The sequence below is a fragment of the Poecilia formosa genome, unplaced genomic scaffold (assembly GCF_000485575.1).
Source record: "Poecilia formosa unplaced genomic scaffold, Poecilia_formosa-5.1.2 Scaffold34, whole genome shotgun sequence".
Classification (NCBI taxonomy): domain Eukaryota; kingdom Metazoa; phylum Chordata; class Actinopteri; order Cyprinodontiformes; family Poeciliidae; genus Poecilia; species Poecilia formosa.
In genome coordinates this window covers 850,608-873,224 of record NW_006799973.1, presented here as the reverse complement: position 1 = coordinate 873,224, position 22,617 = coordinate 850,608, and the positions used below count along the sequence as shown (strand labels likewise).

The 22,617-nt window shown below is 40.8% G+C and overlaps 1 protein-coding gene across 3 annotated transcripts in view; it reads right to left on the bottom strand.

The window, feature by feature from the left end:
* grin2db (glutamate receptor, ionotropic, N-methyl D-aspartate 2D, b) overlaps nt 1–22,617 on the bottom strand; it is an 84,405-nt gene that overhangs the window by 38,411 nt on the left and 23,377 nt on the right. For 2 of the 3 annotated variants that reach the window (XR_001661836.1, XM_007550021.2), the window contains exons 2-6: nt 11,946–12,285; nt 11,442–11,648; nt 9,323–9,589; nt 4,372–4,700; nt 1,146–1,260 (exon numbers count right to left, since the gene is read on the bottom strand). Coding sequence is in view for 2 of the 3 variants with exons in the window: in XM_007550021.2 (XP_007550083.2) it covers nt 1,146–1,260; nt 4,372–4,700; nt 9,323–9,589; nt 11,442–11,648; nt 11,946–12,233 (1,206 nt within the window). In the remaining variant the exon portion in view is untranslated. The remainder of the gene's footprint in view (nt 1–1,145; nt 1,261–4,371; nt 4,701–9,322; nt 9,590–11,441; nt 11,649–11,945; nt 12,286–22,617) is intronic. The other variant, XM_016670483.1, reaches the window with a different exon arrangement.

Genomic DNA, 22,617 nt, shown 5'->3' with positions numbered 1-22,617 from the left:
CACCCAGCATGGCTCCCTACAATAACAATGTCATCCACATATTTACTGACATTTTGAAGCATGGGCATGTTTCATAGTGAGATTTACATGAGAGTCATTCTGCAAGAGGTAGGTGGTTCTAAAACATGAGGATTTTGACTTGATTTATGGGCTTCTCTTCCTAAAATAGTCTGTAATCATTTAAAACAACTGTTTCTTTTGTTCGTTTGTTTTGTTTTTAGAAAGAACACAACCTTTTAACACTCTTCTTGTCTATCATGTCAGTCTGAAGGCTGTGCCACAGAAATTGTGTTTTGTGTTTTATCTAATCATTTTAATAGCCTGTAATATTAACAGGGAAACTTCTGCATAGTGAGTTAAATTGTTAGTTCATTTTCAAACTGTGTTTCCCAGCAGTTTTTAGATGAGCACAAATTTGATTAGGGTTGGAGACATAGATGGGAAAAACGATTTTATTTCCTTTTTTTCCTTGGATTCCAAACTATCTTTATTAAAAAAATCCTGCAGCACTTTTTCTTTTCTTTTCTTTTCTTTTCTTAACCTGTTTGTATGATTCTGCCAAAGATTGTAAGGAAGTTGACCAGCAATCTGCACTGGCCACTAAAATCCTGATCATAGCATTTTAAGTGAAAGTGTTTCAGAAAGAAAACAGGACAACAGCAGCAGCAGCAGCAGCATAACAAGAGCATCAAGTCGAACCAGGTACAGTTAAATGGTCAGCAGAAATCCTCTGCCTTCTGCCTTAGGGCCCTGACAGCCTGAGTGAACTTTACATGAACATTAAACCTTACAACCTGCCTGTCCTCCCTGCTCGCCTCAAGCTCTTCTTTCAGATGCCAATGCAGAACAGCTCTTTCCTTCAAGCTTACACAGAGCAATCAAGACTCTGATGTTGCTTAAAACAGCAAAAACCCACATATATTTGTACTCTCCCACTTTCAAACCCGAGACGAAGTTGTGGTTGGGAACATCATCAAAATAATGAGTGATTTTGCTCACAGATTCACACAGAAAACTGTTGCTATACCAATCATAAACACTATGTGGTGCAAACCCCTTCCTCATATGTTGGTGATCATTGCAAACACATGGTTATAAATAAAGAACACATGGTTATAAATAAAGAACTGATTTCATGTCCTTACATCTTCCCAACCTCTTCCAGGTGTCCAAGAGATGACGTCCAAGAAAGGGTTGGCCAGGTAACCGTCGCTATTGAAGGAATAGTCTCGACCACCAAGCGTTATGTTGCTGAAATACCTGCATGTTATTCAGAGAGAAGTGGAAGACACAGTGAGGTAGTAGAAATATTTTACAATACACAAGAGATGTTAAGTTCAAGTGCCTGATACCTGGTGCTGTAGTACTGTACTGATTTTGGCATTTGCACCCCCAGTGAGCTGTGCAACCTTGCCTTGTTTTCATGGCTTTCAAAACTGTGAGGTTGATTCACAAAGTTATTAGCCGTTAGCTGGTAGTGCTAACTGTTAGCTAAGCCTGAGTTTACACACGCTACCAATTCCAAAACTAGAAGGAAACAGAAATATTCTCCAAAAATAGCTTTACAAAGCAAAAAGTATTTCTCTTTAAAGTGACATATATTGCAAGCATTTAGGGGGGAAACCCATATTTATGTGAATCACAACAAGAGCAAATGATGTCTCATTCTTGTGAATGAGGCATTATTTGCTGTAATCAAGATGAAATTGCTAAGTAGCAATTTCATCTTTCTACTCAGATGAAATTGAAATTTTTCATTCATTAACGCAGATTTTTATGAAATACCAGACGGGAATTCTTGGCTCATTGTTCATTATTAGTTGCAAAAACACACAACGTTAAACCAACTGTTTTTCATTTTTTGTTTTTTTTTGTTTGTTTTTTTAAGTGAAGGGCAGAATCAAAACTCTCAATGTATCTTCTACAACAGAGTGTCTGTCACGTTCTTAACTTGTTTGATGCTAAACCACAGAAGCTCTGTGATGACAGTCTGGGATTTTCTGTTAATCAAATCAACAGACAAATGATCAGACACACTAAACTGTCAGGATCTTTGAAGTCAAACAATTGCTGCTCTCTGCATAGGCTTCAACCTCTATAGTGTGAGTGATAATCACAGGACAGAACTTCAAATGTTATTTCTGAATAAAAAAAAAAAGAAAGCTGAAAGCTTTTTTTTTTTTTCTCTCAGTTGAGCTTGTAGTTGCAGACAGTGAACAGTAGGTAGCAGTGCAAAAAGATGGAAATGAAAACAGCTTTCTATTCTTGTTCCTGGACATAGTTTATAAACAAACACAGAGGAATCCATTAATCATTTCAACATAATTGCCTCACTGTTGGTGCTCTGCTTCATTTACAAAAAATGACTGCAAATAAACAAATTAATTACCCGTTTGAGCCAATTTGAGCAACCAGGTTCCCTAATATCATGTATGATGATGCACTTGCACTGCATACCTGTTGTAAGATTAAACAATGCTAAAAATAATCCGGGATGATAACGAGGGCCACTAGTGCAACCTGTTAGAGTCTGTTGCTATGTGTTTGTACAGCCTATAAGGAATATATTAAAAGCCCCTCATTAATATACATGAGACATGGTCCGCTTGCTACAGATGCTACGGTAATTTTGCCAACTCACAACTACACGCACCAACATCATCTATTTTGCATGGATGATAGCCAGCCCCAAATTCAGATATCCCCTGTGTGCCTGCTCCCTGACACTGAATCTGCTAATTCCACCCATATATCTCCCGGCTAATTCTGGCCATGAACCAAATATCCTCTCTGAAAAATTTCACCTTATGCCACCTCTATTTTTGTTTCCTCCTATTTAACATACTTAGTCTGGCGCCTGTAAGCTATCTTTTAGAGTGAATTGCAAAAGTGTCCAGACGCCTTAAACTGTTTTGCATTTTATCACAAAGTTCAACATGTTGTGCTGGGATTTGATTTGAAGGAGCCATAAAAAGTGGCACATTTTTGCAAAGTGACAGAAAATGCCTAATGTCTTTTTTTCTTTTTTTTACAAATGAATATCTGAAATGGGAGGTGTGTGCCCATATGATACCCTTAAATGAAATACAGTATAAATAATTGTCACCTGTCACTAATTAGTAAATAGAGTTCATCTATACATCATTTATCTAAGCATATATGCAGCTGCTCTGTGAAGGGAACAGATGTTGGTGGAGAAGATTAATAAACAAATAGCATCAAAAAGTCCAAGCAATACTGCAGACAGGTCAGTTCATACTTTCCATTGCATTTGCTGTCCTGAAACCTTTAGGTGTTTTCCCTGGTTTTACAAACCTGAATCAAACAGCTGAATTACATCCTCAGCATGTTAAGTCCTTCATCTGGGTTTTTTGAGTTTTTGACAAAGCAGATCAGGTTGAATTGTGATAAATGCACTTGAAAAATAAAGGAGTAAATCGTCACAATGCTGCCTACTTTGTCCAAAAGACAGTGGGTTTGCTGAAGCAGGTGTATGATGGAGTCTTCAACTCCAACTCCATGGTGGGAAGCAAACTGCAGAGAGACCTGATGCTTACCGAGTCTCTGCAGGACCTTCAAGGTGAGGGATGTCGTCGATGACTGATGGGTGCTTCACTGATTAATGCTCCGTTTGTCTGGCCTGTTTAGGTCCACCTGATTTGATTGGTTTGTAAATGTGCAATACTCTTTTCCAAGTGTGAAATACTCAACGCTGGATGTTGTTTTATACTCTTGTCCCTACTTTAAGCATCACTGCAATTTCCTGTCTGCTGTGTTCCTTGGTCTTTGTGATGCTTTTTCTTCACTGATCTTCTCTGACAAAACTTTGAGACCTTGAGGTCTTAGCTGGATTTATACTGAACGTAAAATAAAAAAAGAGTTGGGTTACGCTTCGTAATTGCATCACTTTTGAAGGCAAAAATGTTGGATTCGATTTAATTTAGGGATGCAAAACACAAATCTGTGCAATAATTTTCAGATTTTATCTTAAAACCAATTTATATTCAGGATTAAAACAATTTATATTTCTCTTCCAATTATGCAACATTTTTTTTTTGGTCCGTCACATGGGTCTCAAACATCAAACCTCTTGGACAATTTTAAGATTTGTTAAAGGTCCAAAACATCTACCACAAATGGTTAAACTGGCCCCTCAGCACGCGAGCAACTCCTGCAGATTTACGACAAAAAACAATTTTTTTTAATTCAGGTGTGTCAGACAGACAGACGTCTAAAAAATGTTACCTCTAGTCAATAAAATACTTTGATGTTTGCAGATGTAACGTGATGCAATGTGTAAAGATTCAAGGGACAGAAAAGCTTTATAAATCACCTGATATCAAGTCATTAATCGAAAACTTCCTGTTTTACCTCATCCTGCTTCGCAGCCTCTGGGTCTGATTGGCATCTGTCATGCATGTGGTGACAAAGTTTGGCCCGCCCGTGCTTCCATATTCCTTGCGCATCGCCACCGCTCCGTGAGTGAGCACAGACACACCGCGAGCGATCCTTCGGCGAGGCTCGTCCCTCCAGCCCTGGGGCCGAACCGCGAATAACGCCCGAGGCAAGCTCTCCATGCCCAGACCCGAGAGAGCGGGGCCCACTGCGAACCACATGTGCGAGGCCCCGGCCTGACCGGCAGCCCAGGCAGCACGGAAGACCAGCTCAGCCTCCTCCTGAGAGCAGTACAGCAGGCGCACCTGGAGGAGAGAAGGGAGGCAGGGAGGGAGCGGGAAAGGGGGAAGACACACACACACATACACTCCAGTGAGATAAGGAGGGGAAAGGGAAGACGTGGAGTAAGACAGAGGGAGGGAGAAGCAGGGAGACAAATAAAGAAGCGGAGAGGAAGATGAAAATGGAAAGAAAAAGCCGTATCAACCAATAACAAGAATGCTGCAGGAGGTATAAGGAGAGATAGCGGTAAGGCGATGTGATAAGGTTTATGGAAGTCGAGTGTATGACTTCAAATGAAAAGCGCGCGCACACACAAGCAAGTCTGACTGTGTGGCTGTGTTTGCTAACCTGGAGGTATGAGAGGCAATAGAGGTCAGTGCCTAATGAGCTTAGACCTGATGAAACAAGTTACAGTAATGAATAATAAAAACAGGATCAAAACAAGAAAGGGAAAACGAAACGAGTGGAGGAGCAAAGAAATACGAGTGGGAAAGAAAAGACGGTGAAAAGACTAAGCACATGAGAGGGAAGGATGGAGGGAGGAGAGGTTAAACTGTAAAATATGTTTTTAAAAGCACATTGGAGGAGAGACCTGTGGACAACAGAGGCAAAAGGAGCAAAATGAGCAGATCGGGGGAAGAAGTCAGAGATGGGAATACCACTCCTTAGAGATCAGAAAGGGGAGATGGGGCAGTGGAGAAAAGCAAAGGAATGCATATTTTTGTGAAATCAGCGCCTGGAGAAATAGAAAATATTTGTAACAGAAAAGGGAGGAATGATTGAGGTCTGGAGGTAAAGAGAGAAAAAAAATATTAAGAGGCAATAAAAAAGACTACACTGTCTGTCTCTTCTCATCTCTCAAGCAGAGAGATCATCCAGCATCCAGAGGGTTGACGGAAACACAGAGAAATATGGAGCTGTGGAGAGAGATGGGAAAACCACAGCTAAACTAAACGCTACACCCTTTTACAAGTCGTGTTTTCCCAAGTCTGAGTCAAGTCTTTAATATGCTGGTCCGAGTCAAATTTCATGTCTTTCAGAGGCAATTTTAATTCCAAGTCCCAAAACGCTTTGTGGCAAATTCAACTTAGGTTTTCAGTCACATTTAACTGTGAAGTCTTTGAAGGGCAAGTCCAAATCAAGTCGCTTCAAATGTTGCACCCCGACTCCAGGGCAAAACTCAAGACCCTAATAAGTGAAATAAATATTATTTTGCCAAATGCATGAGATCCAGTCTGCCTATAATGTTGCATCGCTGTGCATTATCAATTCTATTTTAACACATCTGTTTAAAAATGTTTTTTTTTTTTTTAATGTTTGTAGAGACGAATGCTTTGATACTTGGAAATACTATCTTTGAAGAACCGTTGAGTCTTTGTGTTGTCACAGTCAACACTTGGGTGTTCAAATTATCCTCATGCTTAGAGGCTTTCCTCCTCCTCAATCCGAGTCTGAGCATTTGCTTGATATAAATATGCATTTACAACTGCTGTTGACGAACGTAAGCGGTAAATATTTTCACAACAAATCACACTTTAAATTACAACATAAAGAGCAGCGAGATGTGGTGCACGAATGAGAGAATGAAGAGTTTTAGAACAGGAAGTCTTCTTAGCAGTGATATTAGCATAGCAATGTTAAGTTGGGTTCATTTTGTCTTTAAACAACCAAAAGTAATTTATTGCTGTTATTGCGATCAGTTTGGAAAATATCCGTGTCGCTATTCTTGTGAATCCACAGCTAACAGATTATCAATTCATTGTACATAGCAATCAGCTGAAATATACGTCTCACCTGTGAGAGCTGCTGTGTGAGGCGTCAACACACATATGCTGAAGTCATGTCTCAAATGTTTATACTGCTAGTAAAGTCAAATCTCAAGTCTGTTTTTGCAGCTTAGACACGATCTGAGCTTGAAGAGGAACGCACATCGGGAGCGCAAGTTGACATGCATGAGTTGAAGCGTTTGACACAATTTAGAAGCACCTTGCTGAAATGCTTGAAAAAAAGAAAAACAACAGAGATTGCTGTACTTCATTCATAGACGGTTTTGTCAGAAAAACATCAATACCATTGAAGAAAACCGGTTTGAAAAGGAACACCAACTGGTGACCACACACCACCACGGTGGGTTCTTCATTTTAAAATAAGACATTTGATGCCTCCCAGGTGCATTTCCCTTAAGCTTGAGACTTGAGTCATAATCTCTGCTATATATGCTGAGAAATACCCAAAAGGACGAAGGGAGGAAGTTCATGAAAAATATGGAGTGATAGAAAATAAAGCAAAGGAGGACCGAAGGACAAAAAGAGAAAGACGGCTCTTTTCAAGCACTGGAAGGAAGCCGGTCAGGGATACAGATGGAAAGCACTTTCTGAGAATTGTGCCTTCATTGAATTTTGAACTGTAATGGCTTGGCAAAACAATTCTGCCTGTGTGCCAATAAACCTCCAGTGAATTAGGCATGAACCGGGAGTGACAGAGTGGGAGGAGAGAGGAAGGAGAAAGAGGGTGAAAGACAGGAAGAAAGAAGAGACAGAAGGGAGGAACGAAGGAGAGAAATCAGACTTATAAACAGACACACGCACTACCGAAAGATGGGGAACAGAGAAAGATGGGGACACAGGGAAAAAACCCCAGAAGAAATACAAACGAGGCAGACACTGGAAGAGAAAATGGAACATAAGTAGTGGAGGAATTGAGAAGAAACTGAGCCACAGACCTGCATCAGGTCATCTACAATGTAGAAGACATTACAAAAACCGCAGCACAGAGAGCAGGAGCATGAGAAACAAATATATGCAGCATCACTACTCCATCAAAAGCATCGTAAGCCCAGTAGGAGGAGGATGGCTGTGAAAGGCAAGTAGTTTCCATAGTTAGGTCTTTGTATGGTCAAATCACTGCAGGCATTATGTCGTTTAAACAACGATCTGGCAGCGCGGAGCCTAAGAAATCCAATACACGTGCACACACCTACTAACACAACGACAAGCAGAGATGCAGTGGCCATGCCGGGACATTAGCGATGACATTGAGACCCAGACTAAACCGAGCCAACAGAGAGCAGAGCCTGTGGCAGCATGCACGGAGTGGACTGGAGGAATGAAAGATGGCCATGCTGAGATAAAGGTGCAAAGCAAAGCAGCTGAGGTTACTGAGGCTTGTCTCCAGGCAAAGAAATGGAGGAGGGGGAGCCAGCGAGGTAAGGTGAGAGAGGAGGAGGGGGGCGGGGGGAGAGTTTCTGAGAAGAAAAGCACAAAAACACACGATGTAACCGAAAATTTGAACAGCGGGATCAAGGGGAGTGAGAGTGGAAGCCAGTTTTTGGTCAAAACAATAACAAATAAAGGAATTTAAGTGAAAAGAAGTTGTTTGTGGGTGAAAAGGGAGCACAGCAATACGAGTGTGAAAGGAGAAGGGGAGGAGAGAACAAGCAAGCATAAAGTTTAAAGGAGTGAAACCAAAACCTCAATTCATTCTGATCACATTTTATCAATCATTCACTTGCATGGGTCAGTTTGGATTACATTTACCGCATGAACTTAGAAAACAAAATCAGACAAAATGACATTTGGATGTCAAAGTATGTTTAGTCATTTCAACATGGAGGTGTTTTTTTTTTTTTATCTTATTAATTGAACACATGAGCTAAATATGTGCATGTCACAAAAAATGTGCACATCAGGAAGGCCAGAAAAAAAATATTTTGAGCGCTTATAGTTGTTGAGGGACAATCAGAATTAGCGGGTCAAACATTTAACCCTCTCGTGGTCTTAGCGCACCGCAGATTTCATGGTTGTGCAACGAGGAAGCGGTATAAGGTGTCCCATCGGCCTGGCAGTTCACAAAAACATGGGGGAAAAACCATCGTAAAAGCGAATGAAGGGTCAGTGCGACCCCACTGGGACCGTGTTCAGGGTAAAAAAACTCACACAGCATCCACTGACCCTTCGCAGGAATGTGGGAGGGTTAAAAAAAATCCTGAGATGAGAAATGGATCTCAAGGTTCTCTGATAGGTGCATCTGAACCTTTAATTCAAAGTCAAAAAAGTACAATAAACAGCATAGCCAATCTTTTTTCTGTAGTTATTTCAATCTTTAGGAAAATTCGAAATTCTAAATCATTTCTGTGAGACCATAGTGTCTCCTCAGACTTAACACAGCCAATGAGTGACATCATATCAGGTCAGAGGTTATGAGATGAAGGTCATGTCTCAAATTAATGTGTTTTATTTAAGCCACGTTCATTCATCTGTCTTTATTTGTGTCTTTGGCAGATCAAAACTGACAAGTGAGAATCAGCTTGTGAAATACCGGTATACACCAAATGTGTTTTTCTTTTTTTTTGTTGTTGTTGTTTTTTTTCAGCTTTAAAGCTTCCTTAATGGGGAATCAGGGGAAAATCAGACTGACTTGTGGTTTTGGTTGTTCTGTTGTTCCCTTCGTGCCATGGCAGATAAAAAGAGAAGAACAGAGGGATAGAGGAGAGAGGGGAGAGAGAGAGACGGAGAGGCAGAGGGAGAGACGAAGAAGGAAGGAAAAAGCTGGGAAGCCACCTGTCCGAAAGGGGGCCCCCCAATGATTGTCGCAGCACTTCCTCCAGTTTCCTCCCTCTATTCCTCCTCCCTCCCCCCTGTCTCACCTGCGCCTCGTTCTCCTTCAGCAGCCTGCGCGTGCGTGCACCCCCAGGGTCGTCGGTCACGTTCAGGATAACAACACTCTTCTTCTCCCATCCGATGAACGAGCCGTCCGTCAGTCCCTCCACCACGGACAGGAAGTCCTGGTAGCCGTGGTGACGCGTGGACACCACAGAAAAGGCGGTCCAGTCGTACTCCTCCAGCACCTCGAAGATGACCTCTAACTGGAGCGCAGTGGAGGAGCTGAACTGGAGAAAGATGGAACCTGTTTCCTGATTTGGGGAGGAAAGCAGCAGATGTGGTTCAGCGTGTTGATGCAAAATTGATCCTCTGTGTCACAACTGAGAAATTAAAACACTGTGACTACGAGAGAGTACAATGCTCTGAGCTTCTATGTCCTTATGCACAATTAACGATGAGCATCACGAGGCTTAAAGTTTTGTTGCAGCAGCATTTGTGGAGCCGTAGGGCTGAAAAAGCCCAGGCTGTAGAGTAAAGTTTCCTCTGACGTTCAGATGAGAGCGTTTCTAAAAAGTCAGCTCAGGGGTGACTGGGGATGAGAATGAGCATTGAGGTACATCTTCAAAGGAAGTTTATCAAAGTGCTACAACTTAATTCCTCAAGAGTCAATGGCTATTCTAAAAATCACAAATGCGAAGCTCTTTGTTCCCCTTTTTCCTCACATCTGGTGATGTGATACAGCACATGTTTACTCTGATACGCACACAAATAAATCCAGAAAAATGTACAGAACACACACGGCGTCCTTGTCCTCTCATACACGCTCATTGCCTCCCTACCAGCAACATCAGAGGGGGTGTGACAGCCCCAGTTGGCGCCATTTACAGATCAAACAGCAGAGAGTTTTTGCAGATCAGTGAAACTGACCTTAAGCGTGTCCCTCCATCCTGTTGGCACTCATTCTTCACACAGGTTGTACAAAATCTCATGAGTTTGTCAGCTGTTGTAACAACGTGCGCAGTTCTGTCTTTAACTTTGTTTCATTTTGTATGTAGCACACATTGGTCCTGATTCACCATTAACCTGTTTCTCCACTTCAAACGCATAAAAACTTTCTAAGTCCATTGCAACGGCAAGCTCTGAAGCAACCTGACCATATTTAAGTGCAAGAGCATATAAAAACATATAAAAAAAATACTGTCATATGTAAGCAGCAGCTTTTTAGAGCTATTTGATTTGTGAAAGAGTCGCTGAGACGCAGCAGCTTGCAAGCACAAAAGGTGAGTAGAAAACCATCTACCTCTTGAACTTTTACTTCGCTTTTCTTTTGCTTTACAGCCACAAATTTCATTGTGTTGTATTTGATAAAACAAAATTATTTCACAGATAATAATAAAAAGGATTACAGGGTCCTGAGCCATGGATCTCTGCATCTCCTCCAAAGAATCTATGGATCTCTCAGCTGCTTGATTAGTACTTTAGACGGCTGTTAAGCTCAAAATTATGAAATTTTAGGTTTTTCTCGAAAATTCCCTAAATGCCATTAATAATTTTGACCGTGGTAACTTTTGGGGTTTGTGAAAAACTGTGTGCAAGGTAAGAATCCAAAATAAAATATAGGATGCTTGGAAAAGCTGCACTGAAAAATCATTGATTTGTTTACCAGCATTTGAGAAACCTTTTGAAAAAAGCTTGAAATTTCACATGGGGGCTAATAATTTTTTACTTCACCATTAGCTGAAATAAAAATACAAATGGGCAAAGGAATTATTTCTGAAGGAAGTTTATGATGAATTTAGTACCCTTCAGAAAAAAAAAACGTAGAAAATGTAAGTTGTTCTCCCATTTCAATATTATGCTCCACTTTGTTTTGACGCATCTCATGAAATCCCCATAAAATACATTTAGATTTTTGGCTCTAATAGCACGAAATGTGAGAAAGTTCAGTGAATACTTTTGGAAGGCAATGTAATACCAGATGCAGAACAGATTTTGTGGCTTAGACTCACCGTTTCCCAACACTTTATATATCTAATCTCACTAACTGAATGGCTTAGATGAAAAAAAAACAAAAACAACATTTGGAACAACCGCCTTTGTAATTTTCTGCATGTCTCAGTAACACAAATTGCCTCTGGACTTTCCCAGCCTCCCTTCTCCTACCTGTGGCATCCTCCCCAGCCCTGCTCCCCCGCCTACAGCCACTATAGGCAGTCCTGTTTGTGCAGAGACAAACTCCAACATGGGGGCCAAGGGACCCCAAGCTGTCCGAGGGGGCCTCTCCTCTTCGTAAACCAGACCCTGCAGGGGCCTCGCCGCTAACAGCTCACACAGCTGGGACAGCACCGTCTTAGGGCTGCTGTCATTCACCTGAGAGATGAAGGGAGGGATGAAGAAAGGGGAGAAAACAGGAGACAAGTTGAGTTGCCCATCCAGGACAGGGAGTGTTGACAGTGTGCCATTTTATACTGAAGGTGTCTGTAGCATGTATGACATGTTTCACTAACAATACGAGATATACTCAGGGAGTGGAGGCTGGCACCTGCTCGTTCAGCGGGCCTTATACAACAGGAATGTGCTGCTCATTCAGCTCAATAAGTATGAATAATGGATTGTTATTCTCCACCTTGAAGTAAGGCTGAGTGAGCAGAGGACACAGTGTCTAACCTGAAGCCAGATGACGTTAGCAGAGCCCCACTGGGTGACCACGCTCTCCCCCAGGGAGCCGTATACCCGTCCGAAGCCGGGGTAGAGCACCCTTCCCCCCGGCCCCGCCACCGCTGCCTCTGCCTGCACCGTGGCACCGGCGTGGATCACGGCAATGTTGAAGTTCATCACGGCCCCTGCATCCCGCTCCCGCGGGCTCGGCCGGAGCAGGAGGTGGGGGGATGCGTCCACCAGACCTGCCCACTCTGCCAGGACCAATAGGAGAGAGAGAGTAGGTATGGCGACCATGGCAACCTGCCGAGGGGGGGAGGCAGATATATATCGCACTTAGAGAGGGTGCCTGAAAACAGAGAAACAGCAAGGAGAAAAGAGGAATGAGGTAAACCATAGGAGAAAAAAATCAAGAGGAGAAAAGATTAAAGTCTTTCTTTTTATACGATGCCCAATACAGAGAACATCAGATCAGAGAGAATAAAGATGTCTGAAGAAGGAAGCAGAACGACACAGAAAGAGAGGTGTTCTCAGAGTTGGGAGGAAAAAACTGATGAGAGACAGCATGCAGGCCAAACTGTGTAAGAAATACTTAATCTAATCATGGGATAAGAAGGGTTAGCATTGGTTTGGCCAAAGGAAAAAAAAAGGGACAAGGAATATGGGAAAGCAGGATGAGTGAGAGTGTGTGTGTGTGTGCATGCGTGTGTGTGGAGGGGAGCAGGGGCCAATGGAGGGACTGGAAGAAAGCAAGTCAGGGAGAAGATGAAATGGGTGCTATTTAGGCTGCAGGCTGAGAAGCAACAATATGAGGAAAAATAGAAACAGGCTGTTAGAGTAAAAGAGGGGGATGGATTTAATAGCAGACAGAGACAAAGATGGGGGCGGAAGTAGTTATTGTGCTGCATAAATGATAACAATTAAGATCACTTTAAACACACTAAATCCTCACGCAGACGCATGCATTCACACACACACACAGGGAAAGTTTAGCATTTTATTTTAAAGATTTTGTGGCACTAGTGGCCTTTATTTGCCAATTATTGGGCAGGAAAGAGGGTTAGAGAGAGAGAGAGAGGGGAGACATTCAGGTAATGGTGGGAGAGAGTCTACTCAGGACAGGTGCACTGAGAAGTGACAGCCTCAGTACACCCTGCACCCACTCTACCAACTCAGTTCAGGATTTTTTTGAAATCAGGTTGTGTTAAAAATGCTCTGCAAGGTAACGTGTAACCAGAAACAAAGAAATCTCATTAGGACTTCATTTAATACAAATGCAGATTAGTTATTAATAGTTCAATTATGTAATCAAAGTTAAATATGGTCCGCTGATGATGATCTTCCATTCTGATAATGTGAAACTTTTCTAGTCACAGCAACAATCTGACAGAGAAGTAGGGCATTGTGAAAATCAATTGAGTTCACCTATACCACTGTTATTGTTGCTTTTTACTACTTCCAATAGTTATGTTGACTGGAGATGCTTCATATTTTTCAGAGCAGTCATCTTTTGTCTCGGAAAAGCAACAACGATGGCCCCGAACACGGAAGTCTGTCTGTGTCAGTCGGAGCTTGTCAAACATCCCGAGTTATGTTTTCAATATGGCTGCCGCTGAGCGAATACAATACAATGTTATGAAAGTTGAGAGTGGAAAAACATTCGCAGCACTTCAGTTGTTTCATGTGTTGTTAAACCAGTTACATCCAAATTGCCAAAAAAAACTGAACGACTACTCATTATTTTCCTTTGGTGTTTGAATGTGTAAAAGCTAGCAAAACATATTGCTTATTGCTAATGTGTAATTGCACATAAAATAAATTGCACATCTTTTCTGTTTCTCAACTTACAGTAGAAACACTCTAAACGCGTGTCGTTCACCGAGCCCCAACCTTCAAGACAAATTGAGTGCATTATTAAGAGTCAACCTTTTTCGTTCCCACTACCTCAATCATGTTTGGCTGCAAGTGACTTTGCTTCGCAGCAGCTGAAGATTTAAACACTTTACAAACCACCCTAAAATTTTAAACTTTGACATCTGTTGTCACTTGTAAAACACTACAGCTTACCCCTGATCTTAATTATCATGTCTCATTAGACTTACAAGTCGACATTTATGTATCAGGTGTGTCATTTTTTGCCATTTTTTCTCATGTTAATTTGTCCTCTAAGTCAAAGACACTTGATTTGTCCTCGTGAATTACATGCATCCAAGCTGCCCTTTATGTTTTTAGACTCTCTCTCTTTGGGCGTCCTAGCCATGTCCCATTTGTAAATGAGAAGTTGTTCTCACACATGTTTTCTTGTTAAACAGCCTCTAGATGCACAGACAGTTACACACGCAAACCATTTATAGATAATAGAATTAAACTAAACTAGAAGTGATAAAAATAAAGAGCCAGTTGGAACCATAAAAGTCAGTTGTTCTAAGGGACCTGAGCCAAAAGCTAAGTGTTCCAGTTCAAAACTTCTTCATCACTTCTTCATGGCATGTGTTTCCAGGAGGAAGATAATTGTTGGTACACCTCCTCCAAGCTCAACTTCCTGAAGATTCACCAGCTATTCAGGATTAGCCATTTGTATCAGCCTATGAAACCAACTATAATAGATTTATCCTTTATATTCCTGCCAGTTTTGTTGGTGGCTTGAACTTGGCTACACTTAAAACTTTATACTACAACGGTCAGTAAACTAAGGAAATTGTAGTATATAAAGATTTACTTTGATTGCTAATGGAGTGCTTCATTTCTTGTCTTTTTCTGTAATCACACTTTTACAGACATATTCATGTTTAGCTTGGGCATTTCTTTTTTTTTTTTTTTTTTTTTTTTTTTTTTTTTTTTTTGCTCTGTTCACCACTGCACCTATATATAGTGGTACATACCTGAAATGTTCATTTTAACCCACAAGAAAACAGGACGATTCCTGCAAATGGTGACAGAAGAAACTTAATTTGGAGGAGCCACCAAAAACTTTGCGTGCTCGCTTCCTTAACTGCCAACAGAAAAGCCCAGAGGGTAAATCCTCACCTCATGTTGTGTTTCGGGTGTGACGGGCCTTATCGTAAGGACTACTGAGAGCACATCAGGTATAATTTTCCATGACATCAAGATCTTTTCATCCTTGACTGCTTCTAAACTTGGCACAGAAAAAAAACGTCACGCAATTAATGTGCTCTCAGCAGATTTAAAAGTCTCACAGAATTACTAAAATTAAATTAGTTTTTGAAGCTTCGTATTGTTTCAGCTGCATAACTGCAAGATCTCGCTGGTTCTGTAATACAGGAGCGGCCAGCTTTCAGTATTTGTCCTGACAATGACTGACGATGCGTGGCATTAAGGCTCTAACTGGGCTCTGCCTCTGCTTTGAAGGACACATTTCACCCAAACTCCCTCGAGATTTTCTCCCCTCTCCTTTATCAAGCGTTTGAACAAAGACGGATGTAAAAAAAAAAAAAAAAAACATTTTTTCCATCACATTTTGATAAAAACACTAATCCTTATCACATTTGAAAAGTTATGTTCCAAAATGCAAGAACCTACTTTGTAAGCGCATACTGTGTGTGGAGGAGTTATGATTATTATTATTTATTTATTTTTATTAGCATCCACCCAAGCTATGTTTTTATGTCTGAGCAGGTTTGCAGGAACACTAACGGACGGTGTGAGTCGGCATGAACCAAACAGGATCTGTCACAGCTAATAATGCCAAAACATCAACCTTACACTTTCCGTGCCAGTTCCAGTTTTGACACAGCGTGTGCCGCAATTCCACGTTATGCAGATTTATGTGCTGCCAGAATACTTGCAGATGCAAACACTCTGCTTTTATCTTCGGGTGAACATTATTTAGAGAGGACAAAGGATGATGTGACCCAGAGCAACATTAACATGAGAAAGCAGTCCTTTTAGCGGTTCTCGGTTCAGAGCCTGAGTAATGGTTGCGTCATCCACTAGTTTGTTTACAGTCGTTTTGTTCGGGCTTATTCGTCAACCAATAAACGACTAAGAACAGATATCATTCTCTGCCCCACAGACATTTTTACACCGACAGGCTTTTAAGTTTTATGTATTTGGAGTAAATTCTTGTTTTTACGTTTATATCGTTGTGACGCCCTCGTCTGTCATAGGTGACTCAATTGTACTTATATACTTATTGATTTTAGATCTAATGTAAATGATCAACTTAAACTAGAATGAAGTTAATTGAAAACATAATGTCACCTACAACACCAACAAAATCTTACAAAATAACCTAAATTACAGCAATGATCCCAGCAGCCTCTCTTAGCCAGACAGCACCCGGCACGTACTAATACCTCACAAAGGACAGAGCTCATCTTCTCATTGGTGAGGCTCAGACTTGTACCACTGCATCCTCATGCATCCTGACAACAGTATAAAAAAAATCTCATTTATCCCAATTGTACGTTTTAATGTAAATCCTTCTGGTTTTCTATGGTAAGCAGCTAAAATCATCCCCCTTCCTGACTTGACCACAGGAATTCATTATACTAATTGTTTAACAAGTGTCAAAATTTGTTCTCCTAAAGTGGTGAAATTTTGCCTTTGAGCAAAATACAATTAACCTTATCCCTCCAACAGTCCCAGGTGGGGCCGAGTGAACCTCCTCCTTCAGGCGCCGTCTCTGAGGGGTCGAAATGACTCAGCAAGCGCTTTTACGATGTTTTCATTTTTCGTTCATCTTTTTTGTGGTTTCAGGAACTGACAAGACACCGACCAGCCTGTCCTGCCCCCTGGTCACTGCACCTCTGAATATGTGCAACTGAAAGCAGATTTCATGCCATCTTTCAATCAAAATGAACTATTTGGAAGGTATTTCTGCAGGTCGGGTCTGCCTGTATAGAATAGTGCACAAAGGTATGCGTCAAACATAAAAGCCACACTGCCTGCACAGATGTTGTGCTTTCCACACAAACCTCTTAAATTGTGACTATAATTCAGCCTTTATTAGTGCATAGGAGCAGATTTGCATCAGACGTTTTTAGACGGTGTTAGCAAGGAGGACACTAAATGAAGAATCCAGGAGTTATCTGGTGCTGCTGAGCAGCACAAGCTTTTAACAAAACCTCCCTTCAAACATCCTAAAATATCCATTTAAAGACTTTGAATGAACATTTGCAAGTTAAGTTCAGGGTAGCACTATGCCATGAAAGAAGCGGAACGACAGAGGGATGTGAGGGTTAATGCAGTATGCACAAACACCCCGTAACAGCTACACAGAGATAATGACTACCTGAGAGATAGCAAGGTTAATATGTGAGACACACACACACAGACACAAAACACAGCACATCATTTTCAATTTATTTCTTGTGCCAACAGGCCTCCCTCCCTTTTCCTATTTTTCTCTCACTTTCCTCCCCGCTCCCTCTGGCTCCCCGTATTCCCCATCTCTTCTCCCAATTTTCATGGCTTCAGGTACCAGACACAATTGTATTGATTAACAGAGGCCTGCTGTCTGACATAACATTCCCTACAAAGTCACTCTCCTGCATATTCCCTTTCCTTCCTCCTTCCTGTGTTTTCCGCTCCGTCTTCATCCGACTCGTCTCTCGCTGTGTCACACTCTGCCGATTCTTTGACCCTGATCAGTCTTTTCGACAGAAAAGAAGGCAGGAAAAAAAACGGAAACAAGAGGGCAAAGGGGTGGGTGAAGCTGGAACAAAAACTGACTGGAGGAATGAAAGATGGGGACAAGAGGGAGTCGTGGACTGAATAGAAATGAAAAGTACTGTAAATACAGGCGGTGTGAGTTAAGATGGACTGATTGAGCAGAGGGAAAAGAAGAGGGAAAATGGAGCTGTAGGTGGTATAAAATATGGTCGGGGAGCAAGAGGAAAGAAAATATTGATTGGTGGGATGTGCATACGTGTTTGGCCTAAACAAATAAAGTATCAAGCCGCCTGCTTTGAGTGACAGGACCAAGGAGGAGTGTGTGTTTGTGTGTGCGTGTGTGTGTGTGCGTGCGTGCGTGTGTGACAATAGGGGAAAGAAGAAAAAGAAGGCTGAATATGGGACGGCGGAAAGATACGAGTAGGAAGAACGTATGGGGGCGTGTGGAAAGGTTGGGAGGTGAAGACTTCTTACTGGAAAAGAATGAATAAAATAATAAACAAAAGAAGAAAAACAACAAAGGCTTTGGTGTTTTTTCCACTCTTTTTTTTTCGTCCACCATAAGAAAGATGTTGCATTAAAAAAAAGAAAAAAAAGACAGTTAAAAAAATAAATAAGGGAGCCAGAGATAAAGCTGCAGAAATGTGGCTCGTTTGGTGGAGATGTTTTCTGCTGAAACAAGCTCTGAGCCATTAGCTGTTAGGCCTGTCAGTGCTTCTCTCTCATGAGATGTTTACACTGCACTCCTCAACCAGTGGGAGCTATTCTATAAAAGTTAGTCCTTCTGGAAGTGTCAGCAGTGCAGTACTTTATACCTACTTCTCCCGCAGTGTGCCTCATACCTGCTATCACAGAGGGCTCTCACTGTGTCACATCTCACTGAACAAAGTGCAAATAGATTACAGTTAAATGCTCATCGAAATACGTGCTGCTATAATGCTCGCCGTCTGTGAAGTTCTGCAAAGCAAATAATAATAAAAAAAAAAAGAAGCGCGGAATAGGAGCCCTTACACATAGAGGGGGAAAAGAAGGGCGGGGGTAAGAGAATAACATTTTATTTGAGTTGCAACCATAAATGAATTCTTTGTTGAAATGCAAATGTGCTCATTTTAGTGTTTTTCTCTCCCTCTGACTCTAGAAATGATTCTCTCCAGTGCAGAAAGCCTCTTCTGAGCTGTAAAATATATTGTGAGAAAGGCAGCCTTGGGAAAAGCTAAAGGGAAGTCTTACTTGAGATCCATTAATCAAAAGGTGCATGGATTTCCCTATTAAAGCAATAGAGGTAGAGAATGTATTGGTGTAGAAAAGACAGAGCTTCATGAGGATCGGCGATTTGGAAAATTATTCATACCTCCCAACCTTTTCTACGTTTCACTTTACAGCTACAAGCTGCCCCACATTATGTTGGAGTTTTATCAAATAGAACTACGGAAAGTAATATCCAATTGTTAAAGGGAAGGAAAAGGATAAGAATTTTTCCTTTTCTTTCCAAAGTAAAAAGCAGCCAAATTGGACGGTATCAAACTCCAACCATGGTTATTGTGTTGCAGGAAACAAGCCTCCGTCTCATTCTCACGTCTTTTGGATCCAACAGGTCTGTTTTCAGGATCGTCCTATTATTTAGCCTCATCCATCTTCTCATCAACTCTGACCATTTTTCAGGTCCCTGTTAAAAAAACATAATCCCCCAGCATGATGCTGCCACCAACTATGTGGCACAGTGATTACTGTTTCCAACTTCAAAGGCAACTGCACTGTTGTACTTTTCATTTTTTTTGTTGTTTGGAAAATAAAATTCCTCTTTTACTTTACAATTAGTCAACAATTTGTTTTCCCTTTATCACATACAGCATATGAATACTAAATCTCACTTGGAGAACATCTTATCACCTGATAATCAATAGTTTACGTTCATGTTTTTCTTTAAAGTTGGAAGGCGTCTAAATAAATATGTTGACTTTTTAAATCGCCCAATATTTTAATAGGCATCTTGCCCATCTGCATTTTATTTTTAATGTGCCTGTTTTAGTTTTAATTTTATTAAATGAGGCAAGTAGCATTTAAAGCACCTCCGAATCCAGAGAACATGCTTGCGACTGTTATAAGGACTAAAATTATCTTTAACAATATTTACTTAAAAACTTAAGAGCCGAAATATTCTTCGTCTTGGACAGACAAACTAATCAAGAAGATGAGAGAGAAACAGCCACACAGGCAGTCTCCTCATTCCCTGACTGAGCTGCCAGCCAGCACTTGACAATCATCATGCATCTTATCATCTTCCCGATTTACTCCGCATAATGTGCTCACTTTGATTACAAATGATTACATATAGCAAGTAATGACCAGAGTGTGTGCAGCTAACTCAAAAGCTCTGCCACCAGCCTGAGAAATGATAAAACAAGTTTAGCGGCTTTGGCGATGGGAAGATGAGCTGGAATCATCTGCATGTAAATAATTACATCGATTAAAGCAATGCAGTAAAAGGTTTTGCTCTGGAACAATTATCGAGGGATGTTCGGAAATGAAACATTTAAATTTACTGCAGAAGAAATTACATGCAAATAAAAACATATATCTGCATATTTTTGCAATTGTTTACACTACAGCTCAGTCCAAATCATACTTGTAACCATGCAGCTAAAAAAAAAAAAGCTGCAACAGACTGCAGTCATTTTTGATAAGTATTCAAGAAGGGGACTGAGGCTGTGGAAAACTGTGCTATAATATGGTGCAGGTCATCAAATTTTAAGATACATCTTTTTGTGCAAGCATGCTTACTGTGAGCACACAAGCACAGATCAACAACTGAAATAAACACAGATGGAGCAGAGATTAGAAAGCTGCTGTAAATACAGAGGCAAAGAAAAGTCTCATCAGGTGAAAGCGCTCTCATACAGCCAAATTTAGAAATCTGTTATAATGTCAGCTTTCCACTGCTATTCACACTTTGGTATAATTTATGGTAATTGTAAAAAACAAGCGAGATGGTTCACTGTACGCCCGTATACATTACCAGTTGTTATGCCAACATTAGAGAAAAAAAGTGAGCATGCATTGGTGTTTTTCTCTCTCTTGACCCTGAAGCATTTGGTTATACTTGCACAGCCTTTATTAGTTCATAACAGACCTGGCTCTGTGTAGAAAAGTAATTTCCCCTCTTGTAAAAGCTTAAGTTAACATAGCTTCATTTTTTGCAAAGCCAAGGTCAATTTCACCAGCCACAACCAGGCCATGCTACTGCCAGACCTACAAAGTTAAAGAAACAGAATCTGTCTGATAATACAAAAATCAGCATATCGTGCCCTGATTTAAAGTCCTTCAAAAACAGATTTGGGAATAAGTCATTGACATCTATCAGCTTAGAAAGGGTTAAAGTCAGTGTTCGTTATACCAGTACAGGAAACAGACGAGCAAAAATGGCATCTATGGGAGAGGACTAGGGCAAAAACCAGTGTTGGCCAAAAATAACACAAAGGCCTGTCTTACATTTGCAGGGAAACATATCGATTTTCCTCAAGACATCTTGGAAAATATGACAACAATGAAACTTGTGGGAATGTGTACATTCTGTTACCTCTGCTGTGAGGTTGAGAAACTTTCCTACCAAACAAGAGTCTTTGGTGCTTTGGGAACTGGGTAACATAGTGTAATTGTTGAGGAGAAGTCAAACTCTGAAGGTTAAGCAAGTTTGGGTTATGTAGCAGTCCAACACTCACATGTCATCTGTGAACGGTTAAAAAAAAGGTTTGATGTGACCTAGTCAAAGTCTGGGCTTGTATCAAATGAAGATGATGCTTACTCTTACAGCAACATCGTTTGTGTGTCTGATACAAATGACAATTTAGCATCTTTCTTTTCTTCTGATACAGTAACATCAGCAGCTTGAGCTCCAGCTAAACCAGGCTCCAGGATTTTGGGGCTAGACTGTAAATTAGAGACATGATACAGTCACCACCAAAGGTGCCAGTGCTATAAAATGTACATGTTTCACAAAAGACATAGTAATGACTTGAGGTTTTACCTAAACTGTAGTGCTATGCAAACACTCTGTCTGCGCTGATGAAAATTCCCTCCCTCAAGTGTCACATACTTTCAGATAAATTAATTTTCTTTTACATTTATATAGAGAAGTAAGCTTTCAGCCTCAGAGGGTCAGATGTTTATTAGGTATCGAAAAACAAAATGGCAACGACATTGCAAAGAGTACGTTAATATGTTCTGCTGTCACAATGAAAACTTTACATTTCATCCTAATGCACGTGCTTATATAAACCTTAATAAATGACAAACACACAGACATGATCGGACTTGAAGTTTTCATCATTGCTTCGTGTTTGGATCCACGTAAAAAAAAATAAAAATCATTTCTAAATACACCGACACGCGAGTATCAAGATCAGAATCAGTGTGACAGCAGTGTTAGAAGGGAAATTAGGTGTGAAATGCACTTTAAAAGTACCACACGACTAGGCAAGATGACGGAATAAACAGCTAGATTTAACTCTAAGAGAGTCCAGGGTTGTACTTGTGTGCACTAATTACACAGTCAAAGACCCGCATCAAAACTGACTGGGCCTCAAAAATCAATCCTGTCAACTTGCAAGGTAGCTCTAACCTGTTGGGATTTGTGTTTCGGATTAAACATCTTCCAATTGTAGTATGTGTACTTAGCTGCCTGTTAGCTACAAGTTTTTTTTTTTTTTTTAAGAATATTTACATGTCTCAGCTTTTTATTTTTCAGTTCACCAGAAAAAGCTCTACAGTTGCTTCTCTTCTGAACTGATTCTCTTTTCATCTGTGTGAAATTTCTCAGTTCTGGTCCACATTACCTCCGCATCCCATTTTTGCTGTGAATTGAGCCTCATTTAGCGCTTCTGGACTAAGGTGCATTTTCCTTATGTGCATCTCCATGTACTTGGGGAGAAGACAACCACAAAGCAGAAAGCATAATGAAGCACAGCAAGGATTGTTATTGTAGATAATGACTGTGGTAGCTCATCATATAACAGCAGACAAAATCTTTCCAAAAAGAAGTTTCTCCGGC